The 14,954-nt window shown below is 38.4% G+C and overlaps 1 protein-coding gene across 1 annotated transcript in view; it reads left to right on the forward strand.

The window, feature by feature from the left end:
• Positions 1 to 210: 210 nt before the first annotated feature.
• Positions 211 to 14,954, forward strand: part of stx8 (syntaxin 8) — a 43,011-nt gene continuing 28,267 nt past the window's right edge. The window contains exons 1-6 of the mRNA XM_085459713.1: positions 211 to 311; positions 1,591 to 1,690; positions 1,787 to 1,881; positions 2,081 to 2,191; positions 5,515 to 5,648; positions 6,516 to 6,608. Coding sequence (XP_085315839.1) covers positions 295 to 311; positions 1,591 to 1,690; positions 1,787 to 1,881; positions 2,081 to 2,191; positions 5,515 to 5,648; positions 6,516 to 6,608 — 550 coding nt within the window. The 5' untranslated portion in view covers positions 211 to 294. The remainder of the gene's footprint in view (positions 312 to 1,590; positions 1,691 to 1,786; positions 1,882 to 2,080; positions 2,192 to 5,514; positions 5,649 to 6,515; positions 6,609 to 14,954) is intronic.

Raw genomic sequence — 14,954 nt, forward strand, 5'->3', positions numbered from 1 at the left:
TGAGTCTTTATTTCTGCTTGAAGTGTTTTTTTTTTCGTTTGAAATTCCCAAATAGTTAGTCGAGCAGCCCTGAAATTTCTACACTTTAACTGACCTGTGAGTCAAAAATTAACAGCAAATCCTAACCCATAGAGGGCAGCATTATGCTATTACAATGCGCACTCTGTAGAAGTCCTGGGAAATATGTCCCTGTCGCCTACCGTAGTGACGTTTCGTCAAAACAAGAAGCAGGCTGCTGGTGATTACAGCCGGATAGTTAGTTCAAACTTGGGTTAATAGCTGACTTTTATCATAATGTCTCAGGACGCCTGGTAAGTCATTGTCTTGAATGCAAAAGTAAAATGACTCAGACGTATTTTTAAGGACAACAAATATTATTTCTACGCATTGTAACTACTTTGAATATAGCTAGCGAAAGTGGTAGCTACGAAGATTAGCCAAATAAAATAACATGTATTTTTGTTTCGTGATTAAAAAGTAATCGCTTCGTGTGTCGGGAAGTAGCTTGGTGGTTTTAGATTCGGATTAGAAAACAATTTGTTGTTGTTGTCGTCGTCGTCAGGTCTACTTATAACAGCAAATCAAATAGCGTTAGAGAATGGGGGAAAGGAATGCTAAAAATGTCACACGATAAAACCAAAGCTTGTGCTGCGTTTCTGACGCTTTATAAGCTACAGTAATATTAAATAATAATATTTAATAACAATGATTCTGATAGCCATTTAGCTCATGCTTTTCGATTAAGGCAATACGTCATCCAAAGTCTTCACTTGATCCATTGTTCAATAGGTTAATTTTTAGTTTGCACAGTTTTATGCTTTAATCATTATTTTCACGATTAAAATATACATTTTAAGTTTAGAAATATTTTATTTGTTTATTTTTCATTTGCTACATCCTACACACAAAAAAAGGTTCAAACAAGAAGTTGCCCGAAACTAAAATACAGTGCATCTGTTTAGTGATCTGAAACCTGAGTGTGACAAATATGCAAAAAAATTAATAAAAATAAAAATCAGGAAAGGGGGCAAACACTTTTTCATCAAAGACATTCTGACTTTCACAACAGTATTGATATTAAGGAAGCATAATCAAGATATATAAAGAAAATTCCACATCCTCTTGTGTCAGTTCAAAAGTAGAGGTATTTATCATTGATGGAAAGGCCCCCGTCTCCTGAGTATCTGTTATATATGCATATGCAGTTCTTCCATTTGTGTAACAGGTAACATCTTCTTAGCCCAGTGTGTGGGGGGAAAAAATTCTGTGCAATATTGACGCAGGGACCCAAAAAGATTTGCGAATGACTTCTCAGCCAAGCAACATTTGTTACACTGTGAGGATGTTGATCGAAAGTTTAAATTCAGTTTGGTTTTGGAGTAATACAACCATTACACAAAGCATCATGTTTTTTATCTTTTATATTAAACACACAAAGTTTACTTGTAATGAAAAGTACTATAAAAAATAAATATATGAAATCCATGATTATATTAAAATGCTTAGTTTTAATCTTAGTTTTGCTGCTTCATCTTTGGCTACTTGATGATGTTGCAGTTCAAGTTTTTAATTCTCGTTTTTCATTTGCAGGTTACAAAATTACGATGCCACTTGCCGCTTGGCACAGGAAATAGCTGAAAACATCCATGAACGGAACAGACAACAGAGAACGGGGGGGAACCCTGCAAAGGTAGCCTCTTACCTCATAATTACAATAGTATTGCCTTCACATTCCTATTGTCTTGTTGATTGTTCTTAGTAGTGAGCTTATCTTCTGTCTTTTCAGATAAACATGACGCTACGGGCTTCACTTCAGAAGCTGAAACAAAATATCGCTCAGCTCAAGGAGGGTTTGTTGCGGGCATCCTCGTCTCGCCGCATGTATCCTTCAGTTTGGAACTGTGAAGAGCCTGCTTTGCTTACATTGGCAGAGGTGTTCCAATAGGGGGCATTAGAGTGCTTAGAAAATGACCTCAATAATGCAACACGCTTAAGTTTTAGAAACATAACTTGTCCCTGCTCATCAAAAGTGGTTAAAGCATTGCAAATTTTTTGTGTGACCTTATCATGACCTCATCAGAATGCAGTCTGAAGCTGACAGGAGGCAGAATCTCATTGATGACCTGCTAACCAGAGAGAAGCAGCTAAATGCAACTTTCAAGGGCGATATTACAGAGTCTGAACCCTCCAGGTAACATTAGGCATGTTAAGTTATTATAAACGGGATAAAGGGTTAAGAAAGTGAATAGTGCAAAAATCACTAATCACATATTGTCCCGCTTTCAAAGATCTCATTTTATCTTAACATATTTTGATCACAGTAGTGCTTGACGTAGTACTTTATTTACTTCTCCGCCCACTTTGGAATATTTGTTCACCGAAAATTTCTGTCACTTCTCGGTCAGTGTCAGAAGAAGCAAACCAAGCATCACTGATTGATGAACATCCTGCTCAGATCACGCTGCCTTTCATTTTTTAACTTGTCCTCTTTGAGAGTTTTTTTAGTACAATTTCCACCTCTGGTTGCCCAATTACAAATAATGAATCCTCATTCTCTTGTCTGTGTTCTTGACCTGAGAGGTCATAGGCTCTGGTCTCTGCTTTGATGATATGCCACCGGTCACTAACTTTCAGCGAGTCTTTGTACATCCTGTATGACCTCCCCTGGTGCTGTCACTCGGAGGAAAGTCTGTGTGCCTACCATTTTGACAGGGTGCTTAAGTTCATAGCTAATTCTTTTTCGTTAATGGATTTGCTTGCTTTGCACTGTTGATTACACATTTGGCACGCACTCACGCGCAAATGATGGAAACAGAAAGAGCAAGTTTATTACTAGCAATTGACATAGTGTACTCTATACTGTATACTTACACAGCGTATTCTGCTAGTTACGGAAAGAGCTTGATACCACCACTGTATATAAAAGATATACATGGATGTCATGGATTCCATATTATAAATCCTCAATGATATTTTGGCCATTGCTATTTAGCAAGCTACATCTGTATGGCGCCATTGCACAAAGCTGTCACATATACCTGTCAGATACTTCTGTGAGGTTCTGCCTTTAGGAGTCTCCACAGAGATCATGTGCCTCCATCTCACACTTTCATTCTTTCAGTCTCACCAACTGTTTGCATGTCCTCCTTCAGCATCTGTGAATCTCCTCTTAGGCCTTCCTCTCTTACCCCTGCCTGGCAGCTCCATCTTCAACATCCTTTGTCCAGTATATCCAATATCACTTTTCTGCACATGTCCAAACCATTCTCTTACCTTCGTCCTCTTGCTTTCCTTCTCTCTCACTGTCTCCTAATATGCCCCTCCCCTTACTCTTCCTAGGAAATGCGCTAATAATATACAAAGATTACATTGAAAATGATTTGTACCAGGCTTTAAGTATATATTTCATTGCTGAAGTCGGGCCCCCTAACATGGGAGTCTCAGGGGATTGCCTCATTCTGTGAGACTGCCTCGTCTTGTGGTTTTAAGGAACCACTGTTTTACACCATTGTAGGTTGACAGTGCTGTGAGGCAGACATGATAACTAGCAAATCTTTAGGTAGAGTCATTATTTTGTGTAAGATTTTAACTGGTGTGGGCCAGGTGATATTTACTTTAACAGGAAGAGATGAGGTTATGTTGTTAACTTTCCCTGGCTTCTCGTGGCTGTTTTTTAGTTGCATCCCTGGTACAGCACGCTTTATTGTGGTGGTATTTAATTTTATTTATTTTTTTGACAAGTAGCTAAAATACCAAAATACGAGAACAAAGTTTCTCAGTTTCATCAGCTCAATAGACTTTAGAGAACCTGTGTGCTGATGCCTTGATGGGACTGCCTTTCTCTGATATCTTTCACAAGCTTTGGTTTTGTGATTGATCTGCTTAGTGGTGCTTTGCACTGGCTTTCATCTTTTTACAGACCACACACCCAATTACATAAAAGGCTCTGAAAATAAAAAAAAACTCCAATAAGATTTGCTAGTAAATTAGCTCGGCAAACTGTAATTATGTGGTCATATGGCTTTTGGTTTGCTCAATGAGACCTAAATTTAATGGTGATATGTGGTGGGTAATTTGGATTTGTGGGTAGGATCCATTCCCACTGTGTGGTCTCTGAGGACGGAATGTGGGAAGGAGTAGATTTGGACATGCCTGGATAATCTAAGCTGATTTTTTTTAAACTCTTTTTTTGTGAGAACTTTGGATAGAAAAAAAGTAGAACAACATTGCCAAAGGGACACTTTAATCCATCCCCAAAACAATATATTCCAAGCATCTCCATTTCAGACTAAGAAGGCGGCTATTTTGAAGCCTGCGTTAACCCTGCTGGCCCATGGATCCATCTTCCCACTGTTATGCCTGAACCTTTCCATTGTATTTTATTGCAGTGGAAATAGCTGGAAGTAGTTAAATCTCACCTGTCTAAGTCACTCAGTCCTTAATGGGATGTTCGGGCTTCTGCAGTGGCAGTCTGTGTTTTGTGGGTACCAAGAGATCCACTTGACTGATTCTGGCGCTCCCTGCTGACTTGTTAATTGGATTTTCACACAAAACACTTGCATGGAGGAAGTGGAAGCCTGGCACATAGTCTCAGAGTAATCAAACCTGTTGGAGAGATTAGACTAAATGCCTTGTCTCACCCTCTTTTCAGATTGTATCAGCCTCTGCCTGCCTGCATTGTGAATAGCCTTAATAGCACTTTAGTGGCTACTTCAGAGGTGACTTGAAGCAGTCAGCAGACTGTGAATGGGGGTATGATAAAAGTAGTGTTCTGTGTTAGTTGTGCAAAAAAAGCAAGCTGCTTTCATCTGGGTTTGAAAGGTTGATAAAACAGCAAATACTTAAAATTAAGTACAGTCAAATTATCAGTTTCTGTCTTGATTTCTGGTAAAGCTGTATGTGGTTCAGGTCCTTTATGTTGGGTTTGACCAACAGACAGCGCTGAAGAGACGCAATTAAAACCAGCCTCACTCACAGACCCTGAACCCATCACAGCATGACAGTCAAAACTGGTGGGGGTCAGAAACACAGCTTTAAGCTATTAGGAGGAGAATAGGTTTCAAACCACACAGGGTTGTTTAGCACAGCACATTATAGTGTAAAGAGCTTTCTTGTATGTCACATTGTCAGAGCAAAACCTCTGCAGTCCATAGTTCTGTGACAGATTAACATGCACTGTTTACATACTGCAAGAGCCGAGGCATTTTCAATCATTAAAAGACAAGCAAATAACCAGTGTTTTTCTGTGATCTGTGGGGGTGTCATAGATCCTAGAAAAAGCATAGAATTGATTGATTTTTTTCTGGTATAGGTAATTGCTGTAATAGTACAGATGTGCATTTTACTTTCATAGTTTAACTGCTGCTTGTGCTTTGTTTGGAAAGTATCAGTAATTTAATTTCCAAAGCAAATTTTTAGTTTTCATTATGGACCTATTTTTTTTTTACTATTTATGTTTGTTTTATTTCGGAAGAATGCTGGGAAACTAAGAATTGTTATGATTATATGTCACAGGTCCACATTGATGGCCGGAGGAGCAGGAGCCAGTGGAGGCACTTCAGCCAACCCTTGGCTGATCAACGAATCGGATGAGACCAAGGGGCTGACCTTTGGAGAGATTAAACAGCAGCAACAACGAGTCATTGAGGGTAACTACATGACTGTTCAAGAACAATTAAAATTATAGTAAATTTCATATATATATATATATATATATAAGTACAGTACACGTGTAGCATTTATACAGTATCCTGTATTATTTGCCTTAGTAAACATAAGAAGATAACAATAAAGTGTTGGTGGAAGCAGCAAAATAAATAGATAACGAGTAAGTCCCAGGCACTACCATATGTGTATTAAACCTGTGCTGACCGAACAAAGTATATAACTGCATCATCATAATTCACACCATGAAGGAATATCGTAAACTCACCACCGTTTTTTTTTTTCCCCTGTCTCTTGGCTCTGACATGACTTGAACACCCAGACATTAGTTCACCTGATTCCATATGACACTTCATTGCAATGTCTCCATTACGGCTCTGGTTATTGTCATTTTGGGATCAGAGATTCCTGTTAAGACAATGAAACCAAACCATATGGAGGTTTTGTGTCCCACGTGGGATTTCTGGTGGAGTTGGGTAATGGCAAGCCCATGAACTTGTGGTTAAAAAACATTCCTGTGGTAAAGAGTGTGTCAAACTTAGAAACCTGCAGAGGCCAAATCTCATCTCTTCTCTTCTCTTCTCTTCTCTTCTCTTCTCTTCTCTTCTCTTCTCTTCTCTTCTCTTCTCTTCTCTTCTACGAGCAGCCTGTCATTCCAGTTTCACAAATATTTACGACATATATATGTCACCACTACTACATTTGTCTTTTTTGTGTATCATTCATCACATTCATTTCATTTTGCCTTGTTTTGCAGTCATGGTAAATTACAATACATAAAATCAGTTGATTCATTTTTCGTCTCATGGTCAAGCTTGTAACAGTCTTTGTTTTCTTTCCTCTCATCTCAGCTCAGGATGCAGGCTTGGATGCACTAGCAGCTGTCATCGGCCGACAGAAGATAATGGGCCAGGAGATTGGCAATGAACTGGATGAACAGAATGGTAAGGTTTTATGTGTGTGTGTGTGTGTGTGTGTGTGTGTGTGTGTCTGTACATATTCATCAAATTCCAGACACATTACACAACACAGTGTGAAAGCAGTCAGCCATACCTCTCTTCTGCAGTGGAACTACTTGCCTCATGGACATTAATATTCTCCCACACCACCACATAACTAACAGTGCCCAGCACACACCTACTATTATCAGAGCACCTGGCATCACATTTAGGTCTGCCCCAATGTCCTTTGTCATACATCTGCCTGTGCTAAGGCAGCTTAAATAAATGAAAAAAACAGATCTGCTCACTCAGAACTAATGGTTCTTTTGAGTTATTCCTGGCAAAATATCACTCCTCAATCCATAAATAGCTTCCATCACAGGCAGATGTGCTGTACAGAATTGAGCGCATTGCTCCAGACTTTTTCTTTTTTTTTCACTTAGATGGGTGGTACTTGAGACGCAAGATTTAAAGATGAACATCTGTCAACTGGTAAACAATTACTTTAATGCATTGCTCCCTAAACACTAGAGTGGATAATAGGCAACCTCCTGAGGGTATTGCCTTACCAAGAGGAAGTACATCCATATCTTATCACTTTTTGTAAAAAGAAAATGTAACCGTGAGTGCTATCTCTTAATGTTTGCACTGACAGAAAGCACAGATGCATTAATCTGTCAGTTCCTCTAGTGAAAATCAGGGGGGAAAAGTGAGAGTCAATAAAAGAGGAAAGTAGATATTTTAACACACAGCAATAATAAGGGAGTGGTGAGGCTGAATGACGTTATGCCTAGGATTCTGTCACAGACACTTGAGTATAAGTGGGTAAACTTCAAACTGAAGGTTTCTCTCTCCGTGGTTAGCCAGCTTATCTTAAAAACACGTAACATCAAAGTAGCAGCAATTAGCAGTGACTGTAAACATTGGTGTTGTGTATTTGCAGAGATCCATAGGTGATAAAGCCTAAATCTTATATTGTTGTTGACATTACAAAACAAATTTTCGTAGTGTGATGCCAAGTTAAAGTAAAAAGAATGATTTTTTTTTTTTTCTTTTCGTTGACTGTCTGATTAACCTTATAGGACCTGCTCGTCTGGTGGTTTTGTTTTTTTCTTCCTTTTCCTAGTACAGTTATGGTTCTGCTTTGATGACCAGTTTCCAGTTGGGAGTAGGAGGCGTTGTACTATCCTGTAATATCCTGTCTGAGCAGTTGTGCCCAAACAAGTCTAGAGGTTGTATAACCGAATGATCTCGGTATGAAAACGTCCAACATTTCCTTCTGCTGTGAGGAAATGACAGGTGTTTAACTGATGATGGTTGACAATGATCAGTGAAGGGAATAGAAAGAAAGGAAATGTGAATGACTTTTGTCTGCTTTCCTGTTGTCACACTGAATCAGAGACAGAGTATTGCTCCAATTATCCAACTAGTGTGTTTATTGTGCCTTGAAAAGTTTTTTTTCCCCCAGCTTGTTGCAAAGTTTTGTTATTAAATATGAACCTGATTGGACAATGGGGGAGTTGAAACTTAAAATTTATTTTTCTTGTTTTATTTTAGCACTGGAAACAAAAACTTGTTTTTAGGCCTCACGTGAATCTTGAAAATAGATTTGCTGGTAGTTGAATTCTTCATTGCTGTAAAGGCCTAAAAATGTGACACCTGTGGGTAATGGACCCCATGTGTTGTAACCTGAACCAAATCTGAAGTAAAAATGTAAAAACCTTCACTTGTTACTACTTTTTTTCTCCTCTCAAGACTGCTAATCAATATATTAGGTAGTAATCTCACTGTATGTGTTGGTTATGGAAGCAGTTTGTGGTGCGTGAAGGAAACTGGCATCTGGGGACATGCGGGATGCTGTTAAAGTGTATAAACATCATCTGATGGAGCGGTCTGAGCTTCTTACAGTTTTCTTGTTCTCAGTCCACATTTTACAGCCAGGACTAAAGTTCTTTTAACTCGTTTACACCAGGTTATGATTTACAGCGCCTGCTCTTCCACTATTTCTTTTTTTTTTTATTTTAACCTTCCTATGTTGCTTCCCATGATTGTTCTTTTTCTGCCCTTTCAGTTGCATCTCACTCACTGTTGACAGCAGACTGTTATTTCATAACCTTTTAAAAATGTTTCCCCTTACTCTCTTCCATTTTGTTGTCTTTTTTGTTCGTCACTTGTCAGTAATATCTGTACCCCTTAGACTGGGGGGGTGAAAACGATGAAAAGATGAAAAGGATGAATATGTTATATATTTTTATTTCGTTTTTTAATTGCAAAAACACTTTAAATTTACTTAGTGACAATGTCTCTAGAACTGATTTAGGAAAATGATACAACGGTGACTAAAACTGAAACTACTCTATCCTAGCAACACAACTGTAGATCTTTTGAGTACTTGCATTAAATGTAGCTGTATTCCTAACTTAGATATATTATAATTTCTCCTGCTTAGATACAAACTGTATTTGTATATAAGCATAAAAACTTTAATTATTTGATGCTCTTTGCCATCAAAAATGAAAAATACAGAAATTATTTCCTCTGTACAAAGGATGATTTCTCAAGGCAGTTTTCTTACTTGCATTTAACATAAAAATTGACAACATAAAAAGTCAGAAGAATGTTTTCTGAGAGGTAGAGGAAATGGATTTAAGTTTTAAAGTAGGAGAATGTCAAGACTTCTACTTGATCTTGACAGTTGGCGTGTAACCTCGGCGTCCGGCTGTCTTTCCGTCTTGTGGGGTTCCTCTTCCCCCTGATCACTGTACTGTAGCAGTGTTTCCCTATAAATAGATTAAGCTCTTTGTAGTTTGGCTCGTCAAGTCTAGCTCATGACCAAAGTGCAGTGGAGGTTGCAGTCATTTCCTTTTGGGGAAACGATTCCGGGTGAGGTCAGCAATGAAGTTGACCCTTTTCAGAGGTTTTAAGATGAACCCAAAGCCCTCAACCCTTCAGTTTGACTGAATCAAAAAGAACTGAAATGTAGAAATGAGCAAGCAGACCATTTATCTCACTTTGCGTTGAGCAAAAGACTAAAATGAGCAAACTGCACATTTTCTAACTTTTCTTTCCAATTGCAGTAAAATACGAAATTCAATCCTTGTTGTTTATGTGGTACAATTAGTTAAATGACATGTCATCATCAGTTTTTTTCTTTTAATGTTTCTTATGTAATGTTGCCAAAGATTATTATGTTCTCATTTCCACAATAAATGTTGCCGAAAATAGTCCGACACCAACTAAAACAGCTCGCGTCAGCTGTAGTTTTCCTCACTACCAAGAAAGATCAACATTAATTTTGCTTTATTGGTGTTGATATTTCTCATATTGCGGCCTGGAGCGGTGACATCAGTCCATGTCAATGTCTTTTACTCATGAGTGACAGACAGTGGCAAGCTCACTAAATTAGCTTTTTTTTGAAAAGGGTGGCCAAAGTTTGAGGCTGTCTCGTTTGTTAGATTTTAAATTGCACATTTGAATTGGATTTGACTGGTAGTGAAATACTGCAGAAGTGAAATATGCCATGTATGGTAAAGGGATGTTCTTTCAAATCTTATATGTAATTAAAAACCAGGAAATGTAAACGCAGAGAGTGAAAGTTTTCTGCTTAGTTTTGGTCAGGAATTTTGTATTTAGCTTATGTTATTCAAATAAATGACTCATTTGATTTTTGCTGTGAGATTGTCAAACATACCAACACTGGCACTGAAACCTGCCATAAGTGTTGCCATAATATGGAATAGGTCTACTATCAGTCTGCGATCGGCAAGTTACATTTACTACTTTTTACATTTACCAACTACTATTGGTTCTTTTTGATATCATTATTGATATTTAATGGCCGCTGCAATGGGTCAGTTTGTGTAACCTTTTGATGCATGTCGCCACCCAGACTGAAGTGTGCTAATTGCCAAGTGTCCACTAATCTTTTAGCTGTTTTTTTTAAAACAGATCACAGTAGACGTAATTTTGAGCTGATTATTAAATCACTGATTTGATTCTGCTCTAGCAGAGCGTTTAAAGGGCCAATATGTGGAGGAATAATGACTTCAAATAAACAGTAGATGGAGAGGAGAGAGGCACTCACTGCTGCACAGTGACATCAGCAGCTACCCCAGAGAACGCAGACCTCTTGGTTGCTCCTACTTTTAGAAACAGCTCAGTGAGCAAATAAACTATACTAATGATGGCACTGGCAGAAAGTCTGTGTGGTTAGAGCTGTTGATTGATTTATTGTTTGTTTGATTCACTTGGTTTGAAAACGAGGCTGGTACTAGTGAGTAGTGTTTTCCAGACGAAATGGAAACGCGTAGAGTTAGCGATGTCCAGAAAAGTGTTGTCATCAAAGGAATGTCAAGCTTGCAATGAGCCGAAAAAGAGCATCATCTTATGTGACCACCAGATTGGCTGACTGGTGTGTGACTGTGAATTATTGAGAGCTACAGAGGATGAAGGGAAAATGTTCCACACTCTCATAATTTCATTTCTCATAAGAAAATGACAACTTTAAGGACATCGTGAAGGGCTTTAAAGTGGTTTTTTAAACTTAATAGACGTACGTCTGATGGGAAAACAAAAGCCAGCCAAATGAAGATGCTCTGTCCAGCCTGACTTTTGGGGCTATCAGAAATATGCCATAATCAATCACGAGTCCCTGTGTTCTTATTTCTCTATTTATCCATGTTGGTATCCATCTTTGTCTAAGGCCTTTTTGGTGTCTTATTGATAAAGTTGCGAAGGAGAGGGGGCTGACAGTGGCATGAGGGTCACCAATAGTGAATGATGAATAATCTAGTTTGGAACAGTAAAGAAATTAACATTTTGAGACACTAATGGAAAAACGTCTAAAGACATTCCATCAATCATGCTTTCTTTGTCCCCCCTCAGTGGACTAAGACCCTTTCTCTTATTTAGAAAAGCTTTCTTGACTGTTTTTGTGATTACACTGGCTTTTTTGTGTAGAATTTCTCGATGTTCCAGGAGTTCCGCCATAAACAGTGATTGATCTCAATGTGATAGTCATTGGTAGTCCTGTTCACTCTGTGGTGGGTTGCATGAAAAAATCCATACATTAAAAGGTTGAATGTTTCCTTATGTGCTTTTCTGACACGGTGGCTCAGTGCCAGTAGGTTACTTTCTATCACACATACTTGTTCTTTGAAGTAATCCCTAACTGCAAAGTTTTCATATCTTTTACTGTTTATTAACATTGATTTCTTTTTGACCGGCTTGTTGCTTGAATAAAGCATTTAAAAAATTTTAAGTACAGCAAAATATTGATGCTGGAAATTAACAAGATTTCCATGGCAATCAAGGGTATGAAAAACGTAGGTGTTTATAAGGAGATTTGACTCTCCAAAACAACCAAAAAAAGGAATAGAATAAAATAATTTCCCACATCCTAACGTGTAGGTTTTCACCCGTCTTTTTTTTCCCCAATGTGTTTTTTGCATTACAAGCAGCAGTCTTTGTTCACCATCTTGACTTTGATTTATCTCGATCCATCTGGAGCAAATGTGTGCTGGTGATAGATGTTTGCAAGAAAGGCCCCACATTAAAAAGCCAGTGGCAGGATTGCTCGTACTCCAGAAAGAAAAATGGTTTGTCAAAGTGGTAAAAGAGAGTCATGGTGGAGACACCCGGAAAAACATTTGTGCTTGCTTTAGCCATCTCACCTGCCACTGTTAAGAAGGTTAGCCATTGCTCAGCAAATACTGAAATCACATCAAAAGGTTTCACAGTAAAACAAAATCTTTTGTGAACATACAACTTCTGTACCACATTGTGACAATTTTATGCATTAGTTATTTTTTAAGCGATTTTTCCAGCCATCGAAAACAACAGGAAACACATTTGTATAAGCGTTTTACATATTCTTTATTATTTAACCACCAATAATGTCAAAAGTCCAACATCAATGGAAAAACAAAGTGTGAAATTGAAAGTGGTATTCTCTAGTGGCCAACTTATGACGAAGCCAGTTTTAAAGCAGTTTGTGCCTTTTTTATGCATCATGGTGACTCATTTTTAGTTTCTCTGTATCATAATGTAAGTGATATTGTAGTACATTAAGAACCACCCGAACCACAGGTCTGTGGATCAAATGATCCTGACGTTGCAGGTTTGTGGGTGCTGATGTTTCTTTTGAAAAGAAATCTAAAATAAAATCTTTTTATGGTCTGTTCAGCTCAAGTATTGCCTCTTTGGCATTGTGACTTTGTTAGTTCCTCTAATAAACTGTGTTGAAGTCAGCTGCCTGTGTTTTAGAAACTGCATACAAAATTGGACAAAATCATATTATCAGAATATTCTGTGTGTATAAGAAAGAGTAGAGAAACCTATAGTTATAGTACACCCCTGCTTCTGTCTCACTGAAAATGAATGGCTATGGAAAAATAAGAGTATCTGTATATCTGTAATGGACAGAATCTGCCAGCTGAGATATTAGCATGCGGCTAGTTATTCTTACTTCCAGCTTTGTAGTAACTTTATCATGTTAACTGCGGAGACAGATTGATTCGACTCCTGTGGGGACCTGATTTTGTTCTAGGTTTATTGTTTTGCTTTCTAGCTTTCATGTACATGCATGTTTAAAAGTGCTTAGATGCACATTTAACAGACATGCTGTGCATGTGGACAGGCACTCAAAGAAGCCCAGTATACAGTATGATGCAGTAGTGAGTTGTGGTCTATCATACTTAGCTCATTTTCAGACCCGGATCCCTTCCAGATGTCTACCAACAGGCCTGTATGGAGACTGGGCGAGGTTCCCTTCCACTCTCTAGCTAGTCCATCAATTCTCACAATATACATAGCCACCATACTGGCACTTGTAAGCTTTTTCACAAACTATTAATTGTGCATATTACCAAAAAAGAGTAGACTAATGAGGAAAATGGGGGGGAAAAATCCAGAAGGTATGATTTCAACAACCTTTCCCACCACTGTCTTATAAGCAGATGAGACATCGTTGGAAACAAACACTCACTGGGCAAGGTGTTCTTTGATGAATTTGGCTTTATTGCCAGTAATCTATCTTTGTGTGCTTTAGAGTGTCTTATTCTACACCACCTTACTGCCATTTGTTATTATAGATTACACAAATTTTACATATAGTATTCCTGTAACCTTTAAAATAACGGCTTTTAGACTAAGCCATGACTCATGAGTCATCATGACCCATGATAGATAGAGAGATAGATAGATAATATAATATACAGCAATTGCTAATTTTTGTGAGACTTATTGGAGCTTGTTTTTTTCTTTTCCCACACTCCCAGTATGACACACAACTGTCCAGACATTAATTCACTCATTCAGCTCAGAATGATGACGGATACAGCCTCAACCCATTGCTGCCTTTTTGAATCAGAAGAATTTAATTGAATTAGAAGATTGCCATGGGAGGAAGTCATGCTTTTCAAAATCTATTTGTGTACCACATAAACACCTTAAATAAGGCTTTATTCAGCTATTCTTACTTTACCTCTTGGTGTTACTGTCTACAGTATTAATATACATTTGAATTTTATTTTATAGTAAACCTTATTTATTAGTAATCTTAGTGTGAAAACGTTCTATGCAAAACAAGGAGGAGCTGTGAAGTATATATTTCAAATGAAATTTGACAGTACATTGATGTTTATATTTATTATTGGGGGGCAATCACATTACCTTTATAGCTGTTGGTGGTATTCATGGATGGGAACCTTTGCAATTTACAGCTGCCAGTTCCATTGGCTCTGACCAAAGGGTTCCCTGCCATTTAATGGTGCCTTAGACGGACTCCGACTTGGTCTGGCAGGTTCCTTTTGGCTAACGCAAGTGACAACGGGAACAAATCTCCTCCTCTGTTTATATAATTGCTAACCACTCTGGTTTGGAGGCTGCATTCAAAGGGCCGACTAGCAGAAAGCTGCCTTGCGCTTTCCTCAGCCTCAAGGAAGCATGGGTCATCCCACATAATGAGTGGAAGGACTTACTTTACTAAGTCTGCCTCAACCCACAGCCAGCACGTGGTTCCCATTTAAGCACAGGGGGAACATTGCACCTTCATCTTCTGGGCATTTTTATGTTTTAATGTGTGCGTGTGTGCGCAAGTGCACATATATACATCTGTTCTTTAGCAGCCTGCCCTCAGACTCTGTGTGTGTGTTTGAAAGTGTGAGTGCCTTGTCTAAGTGTGTGATCATTTTGTTTGTGCCGAAGGTGTGGACCACATGTACAGCACATGTTGTCAAGTTGTGATTGGCACATAGGTCGTATTTATATCTGCATGAAGAGCTAAGAGACCACTGTCCAGTCAGAGAGCTAGACGTTAATGCAAGACCTCACATGTAAGTTGGCGCAATC

This window comes from Copadichromis virginalis, linkage group LG6 (assembly GCF_057382275.1).
Source record: "Copadichromis virginalis isolate Kocher_CV1m ecotype Utaka linkage group LG6, C_Virginalis_male_GT1.1, whole genome shotgun sequence".
In the NCBI taxonomy this organism is placed as follows: Eukaryota; Metazoa; Chordata; class Actinopteri; order Cichliformes; family Cichlidae; genus Copadichromis; species Copadichromis virginalis.